The sequence below is a fragment of the Syzygium oleosum genome, unplaced genomic scaffold (assembly GCF_021117445.2).
Source record: "Syzygium oleosum isolate NSW1041296 unplaced genomic scaffold, Sole_v2.1 Sole_v2.01, whole genome shotgun sequence".
NCBI lineage: Eukaryota > Viridiplantae > Streptophyta > Magnoliopsida > Myrtales > Myrtaceae > Syzygium > Syzygium oleosum.
The window spans coordinates 19,089,269-19,095,709 of NW_026607485.1; the positions used below are offsets into that span (position 1 = coordinate 19,089,269).

Genomic DNA, 6,441 nt, shown 5'->3' on the forward strand with positions numbered 1-6,441 from the left:
TGTATTGAACTACTTAAAAATGATCTCTCTATCCTGCATTTAAGTTTCAAAATACGACGGACTGAAATTCAGTCAAGCATGCAATCAAAACAATATTTCTGTGGGATTAGCATTTGAGTCAGTTTAAGCCGGAATCGAAGTTCATAGTACTAATGTCAATAACCCAATCTGAATTGGGTTTTTGATTTGCAAACTCCAGACTCCAAGAGTTTATCACCCTCTGTCACGACCCACCATGCCACCATCACATGATGAAATGGTTGAAACATGAGAAAAACCGGCGTCGGTCTAAAGATATTGTTCACATGATAACGCTAAAAACTCAAGGCATACTTTGACACCACAATATGTATTCACTTCTTAGCTCCTTTCATGAAAAACAAATGTTATCAAAAATATTTTCTTAAAAGTAATCGCTCATCGCACTTCAAATAATTAGTCTATCAAAAATGTTTCATTACCAACAACAATTTATATCTAAACATTTTAATAAATAATAAACTTTTTTTCATTCATTCATTTCAGTTCTGTAAGCAATACAAACGATCATTTTTAAACAAATATTTTCTCAATCATTCATTTTCCGCAAAACAAACACACCCCAATCATTACTCATTTCACAGTAATACAAAAAGTTCTTGAATGAACCCCAACATTCAGTGGCATGTTTGACAGGGAGTTCAAAGTGATTTTCAATTCAAACTCAAAGATTCAAGATCAAATCATCCCAGTCAGATGGAGATGAAAATCTAGTAATGATTTGTCTCACTTTCCTTACTGGCAAGAGTCCAAAAGTGTCACAACTCATCTCGGGAAGAACGAAAACAAGAAATTTTTTACCCCTAACAGGAATAAACTTGAGCTAAAAGTACATAGTAGCACAGTCAAACAACAAAAAAGAGCGCAAACAAAGCCTAATTCAGCCAGCAAAACCTAATGCCAACAATATAATGATGGTCATTCCCACAGCCGCAAACATGATGCATCTGCCGATAAAACAATGTCTGAAAACTCGTTCTCAAGATATTGAATAGGAATACTAGGCCAAGGACTAAATGACTGCATAGACAAATATGGGGATTTCACAATTATTAAAGAGATCAGTCATGATTGGTCAGGTTTGTAAATTGGATGGCAAGTTTTCTGTCAAATGTCATATAATTGCAGGACTCGATCAGAATCAAGGGGTTCAAAACTGTAAACTCCCAACTTGGTCAGATTTGATTTCCTTAACAGAATGTGTATCATCCTCTCAAGAAGCTTATGATGTCGGCCACAGGGCAGTGGCCTAAGGGTTACGAATCCCTTAGGACAAAGGGGGAGGAAGGAAATTCAACAACCCCATCTTAGGGAAGGTTGGGGGTAGGGACGAAAAACTGCCTAACAAAACGAAGGATGCTACGACCCTACGATGTCTCGACACAAGATCTCCTTTAAAGGGAACAGGTAGGGGGACATTCGCTAAGCATCTGTTTAAAGCAATGACAAAATGCAGATATCCGGCAACAGACAACAAATTATTTAGTAGCTATACCAACTTAAGGCAAATTCACAAATTGCGCACGAGACAACCCACTAAATTTGAAGGAATCCAAGCCAGATCCAAAAACTAGTACAGATATTCAAAAGGTTAAGCAACCTTGATCAGAGCAAGTAAAAGCTGAAAATAGGAGTAATTGCTCAATAGCCACCATCTCCGCCCGCTCTGCCACCATACCCGCTGCCACCGCCAAAACCTCGGTTGCCACTGGGTCTCTCAGTTGCATAGCTTACACGGATACTCCGTCCATGAAGCTCCTGAAAAGACTCACATGTGAGAAATCACAATGATTACGTGACAGAGATGTTACATATTTTCTAAGAACAATGCTCACCTGACCGTCCATGGCTGACAATGCTGAGCTGGCAGATTCATCGCTGGAGAAATTGACAAATCCAAAACCCCTAGATCTTCCTGAATCTCTGTCTGTTATTACCCTGGCTGCAAACCATGATAACAAATGAAAGATGACAAAATTACCACAAAATATCTTTGAGAAGTAGCAACTCAATCAATCTAATTTAAAATAAAATAAGCAAATCTGAAGATCTGAAGTTCAGAGAGAAGAGGGGGACGAGAGGGTGCAGGGGAAATAGTCGGTAACAAATAACAAAATCTATTGATCAAGTGCGCCATCTCTAGATCACTGCTATCGAGTTTCACAATGTAATTTCTCCTTTTAAGGACACAGGGTTCCGGCTGTATAATCACTTTGTGCTCGTTTTTTTCTTACAAGGAGACAATGTTCTCAATGTAGGGACCAAAGTGGGTGGCAGGGAAACCAAGTCAGCAAAAGAAAGCCCATTAGAATTTATTATGCAGCAGATATTGTTGCATTGCTGGGCAGAAGTACACAGCATAAATTATATGTTAAGAAAATAAATGACCATACCAAGACAAAAAAACGAGAGCCATTGACAGTTAAACTCACCTTCAACCACCTCACCAAAGCTCGAGAACGCATCCTTAAGAGAGTGGTCATCTGTTCCATAAGAAAGACCTGAGGCATGGAATAGCATATAAGGGACACGATAGCACAAATCTCATTTACATCCAAAGTATTTTGTAATCTACATTGAACAGTACCTCCTATAAAAAGTTTACTTGAGGTCGCCATGCATCGGATAGAGTTCAGCATAGAAGCAGGCCCATTTTGGGAAATACTCTGCTTCAAAAGATTTCCAACCTTGTTGCAGAAAGCCATTGTCGATTGTCTAATGAACCAGCTGCTCCAAGAGGCTGCATCAACATAGAATCATAAGATCCACCAAGTCAAATGCTTTATTCCACAATGGATGTCACTCTCATAATAATTACAAATGAGGAAATGGGCCCCTCGACACAACTGACCGCTCCCAAAAGAAAATGATGACACAACAAGTACAGAAATCAACAGAAGGTGCTCGACCTCCTCAAGACAAGAACCAAGAACAGGAAACCCACGACCATCTACATAACAAAAAAAAAAAACAATACGTACAAATGGAACGAATATATCCACCTTCAGCATATACAGACTGTGCCCAGAGGAAGAACATAAAGTACGACACCCACCAAACATCTAGAATTTGTTTCTCAGATCATCACTTGGCTGCTAAACCAGAAACCCGCCATTTTTATCCTCCAAGAGCACGGCCAAGAAGCACCCAACAGAGCCAACAAAGATAAAACCAAGTTCTCTTAAGTTACAGAAACAACATCAGAGCGCACTCTCACCAAATACCCTCCAACTCCATTGCTAGCTAAAGCAAAATAGCCAGGTTTCTTGCACCTCAGCATGCGCACATCTCATGCAACGTCCAATCAAAACACGGGAACCCCCCCTCCCCTCAAATCACCCAACAAAGAAAACACCAAGCAACAAGCGTACCCACGCAGCACAGAACAAACCCAACAAACAAAGGAACACTCAAACACCAGACTCTCCCGAGACCATTTCGAATGCAAAGACCACCTGCGCACGCGACAGACAGCTCTCGGCATTCAAGAACGGAAGAGGAGGAAGCAGAAAGCGAAATCAGGGTCGAGAGAGAGACGGCGACTTCACCTGAGAGAGGGTTTAGGGTTTTAGCGAGGAACGCAGGAGAGCGCGCGGCTGAGCGATTGCAGGGTTTACCGCTCAGTTCGCCGCTCAATTTATACTCCCCTCGCACTGCTCCCCAAAGTATCTTCGAGCTCTCGGGGCTTTGATTTTCATTTCTTTTTTCCATAAATGGTCCCCGAATTTTTATTAAACATGCAATGTAATTCTTAAATTTTCAATTTGCTCAATATGATTCTTGAATTTTTGGTTCATTCTGAACGTGTACCAAAAAATCAAGGACTATATTGAATGAATTAAGTTTCAGGGACCATACTACATATTATGTTAAAGTTCATGAATCACATTGAATAAATTAAAAGTTTAGGGACCACATTACAAATTAGGCTTAAGATCAATGATTATTTGTGCACAAAGTTCAGGGATTATTTGAATTTTAACTCAATGTAAAATGTGATTCATGAATTTTTTATATATATTTGATATAATTTTTATGATTATATTAAATAAATTAAAAATTTAAAAATCACATTAATGAGTTAAAATTCATGAATCACGTTGAATAAATTAAAAGTTCAGGATCTTCGGTCAAAGTTATTATTTATGTGGTTTGGTTATCCCTTTTGGATAAAAGAGAAAGAGGGTTTTGCTGCGTGAGGTCGAGCCTACCAAAACGGGAACTGTGGACGCCGTAGGCGCCGGGGCCCGTTCCTTACATTCTGACACGTGGGCTTCTTCTGTTTGCTCTGTATTTTTGCGTTGTGCGTGTGCAGAGATTGTTGCTAGTAGGCGATCATTTCCCTCCTAACCTCGGGATTTATTTAATTATTTTTTTAATTACCGTTTTTTGCGGTTGAGAGCGAGCCCAACCAAAACTGCTCGGGCCTGAAGTACAAATTGAGTGGTAGGGTTAACAATTCACTTCTTGGACCCCCGCTAAACTAAAATTAGGCCCAAAACGTTCTTATAAAACATCGTAAATATTTAAACATTTAAATTTTAGGGCAAATACTTTAAAAACCTCAAACTATATCCATTGTGACACGAATGCCTCTAAATTTTACTATACCCATTGTGACGTGAATGCCTCAAAAAAAATTTATGTCACCAAAATCCTAAACTCGCCCATTGTGATTAGGGGTGCGCAAAAGGAACTGCCCGGAACGACCGATTTTGGGCGATTCCCAAGGGTACCAGCTCTGTACATGGTTCCATAAAATTGGAATTTGTGAATTGCGGTCTAGTTGTCAATTCTAGATGTAGAACCGCTCACCTGGAGCACCCAAATCATATCTATTTTTTTATATTTTTTATTTCTTAAAAATTGTAAAAAAAAAACTCTAATTTATCTTCCATTTCACAAAGGAAGGCCCTTTAAGGCTGGAGCGGCTGCATTTACTTATGGATCTGAGTAAAATGACGAGAACAAATCAAAACACAATAGCAGTTGCTTAGGGCCTGTTTGGTAACGTGCCAAGTAGTGAAAATTTATGTTCTTTTATTTTCAGAATCAGTTTGGGAACAGAAATCCGTTGTTAAATTTTTTGTGCCCGGGCACACTTTTGCAAAAAATTGTTCCCAAAATCAGTTTTGGAACATAATTAAGAAGCAAAAAAAAGTAGCTTCTTGATTCTGGAACAATTTGTCCATTTTTTATTCTTCTTGATTTTCTTCTTTTTTTTGGTTTGTTGTTGTTCTTCGGCCTACCACCTAACGCCCGCCACCCGCAGGCCATCGTTGCTTGCCGGCAACAGGCCATAGGCTAAGGCCAGCGATGCCCTCACCGGCCCTCGCCGGCCACCGGCAAGGGCGGCTCGCGGCCGCGACAGCAAGGCCTTACCCAGCCAAGGCGAGGTCGACCTCACCGTCGCCACCCAGGTCCGTCGCCTGGGTGGCGACGGCGAGGGCGGCGGCGAGGGCGGCAGCGAGGGCCACGACGCCCTCGCTGGCCCTGGCCTGTGGCCGGTCGTCGGTGCTGGCGACCGGCCATGGCCAAGGAAAGGAAGGGAAAGAAAAAAAAAAGAAAAAGAAAAAAGAAAGAAATATTAAAAAAATCAAAAAATATTATTAAATATTATTAATAAAATGAAATTTTGTGTAGTTACCAAACGCATTTCTGTTTTTTTTCTATTCTAAGAATAGAAATTTTGGGCAGTTATCAAATGCCTTCAAATGCTTAGAAATTATTTCTGGGCACAGAATAAAAAAGAATCATTTATGAGCAGAATCTATTCCCGGGCATAGAATAGCTGCCATGCGCAGCCTTATTCTAACCAAATTTTGCCATAAATGGAAAACTCTTTGTGAAACCTACATTATTACATGTAACTCCCTAATTGTGAAAATGCATATATTGTCAAGAACATCTTGAATTTTATCTTGAACATTAATAACAAATAAAAAAAACTGAATATTGTCACTAGTTCCATTGGCCCACTAATCAATTTCCAGGTGCTAACCGGACCGCTCAGGAACCGATCGCCCCTAATTGCGACACAAATATCCTTAACTTTTTTGTGTCACGAAACAACCCAAACTTATACATATATGACGTATATACTCTCTATTTTAGTTCCATCCGGAGTATTGTCACGGTATAAGTTCGGGGTTTTTATAATACAAAAAAAGTTTGGGGTAGTTGTGTCACAATGAGTAAGTTTATAATTTTTAGTGACACGAAAAAAACTTCAAATGTGTTATAGTAGGCATAGTTTAGGACTTTTTGTTGTATTAATCCTAACTTTTAATACGGCCTTCCATCGCAATGCAGTTCAAAATGCCGTGAAAAATTTCATTACTTCCATTTTTAATCCTCTCTAATGATTTACAAAAGTGTTACCGGCTTCGTCCTATTTTGTTA

The 6,441-nt window shown here is 39.6% G+C and overlaps 1 protein-coding gene across 1 annotated transcript; it reads right to left on the bottom strand.

Moving 5' to 3' along the window:
• Positions 1-1,508: 1,508 nt before the first annotated feature.
• LOC115683432 (glycine-rich RNA-binding protein 2, mitochondrial-like) lies at positions 1,509-3,730 on the bottom strand. Its single transcript, XM_056310134.1, has 5 exons — positions 3,588-3,730; positions 2,627-2,779; positions 2,472-2,540; positions 1,875-1,981; positions 1,509-1,797 (listed from the first exon to the last, which is right to left on the bottom strand). The coding sequence occupies exons 2-5, from the start codon at positions 2,742-2,744 to the stop codon at positions 1,681-1,683; spliced, it is 411 nt and encodes a 136-aa protein (XP_056166109.1). The 5' UTR covers positions 2,745-2,779; positions 3,588-3,730; the 3' UTR covers positions 1,509-1,680.
• Between the last annotated feature and the right edge of the window lie 2,711 nt (positions 3,731-6,441).

Coding starts and splice junctions, on each gene's coding strand:
- LOC115683432 (XM_056310134.1), bottom strand. CDS start 2,744: ATGGCTTTCTGCAACAAGGTTGGAAATCTTTTGAAGCAGAGTATTTCC. Junction 2,541..2,626: donor AAGTAAACTTTTTATAGGAG/GTACTGTTCAAT, acceptor TCCATGCCTCAG/GTCTTTCTTATGGAACAGAT. Junction 1,982..2,471: donor CTTTGGTGAGGTGGTTGAAG/GTGAGTTTAACT, acceptor CATGGTTTGCAG/CCAGGGTAATAACAGACAGA.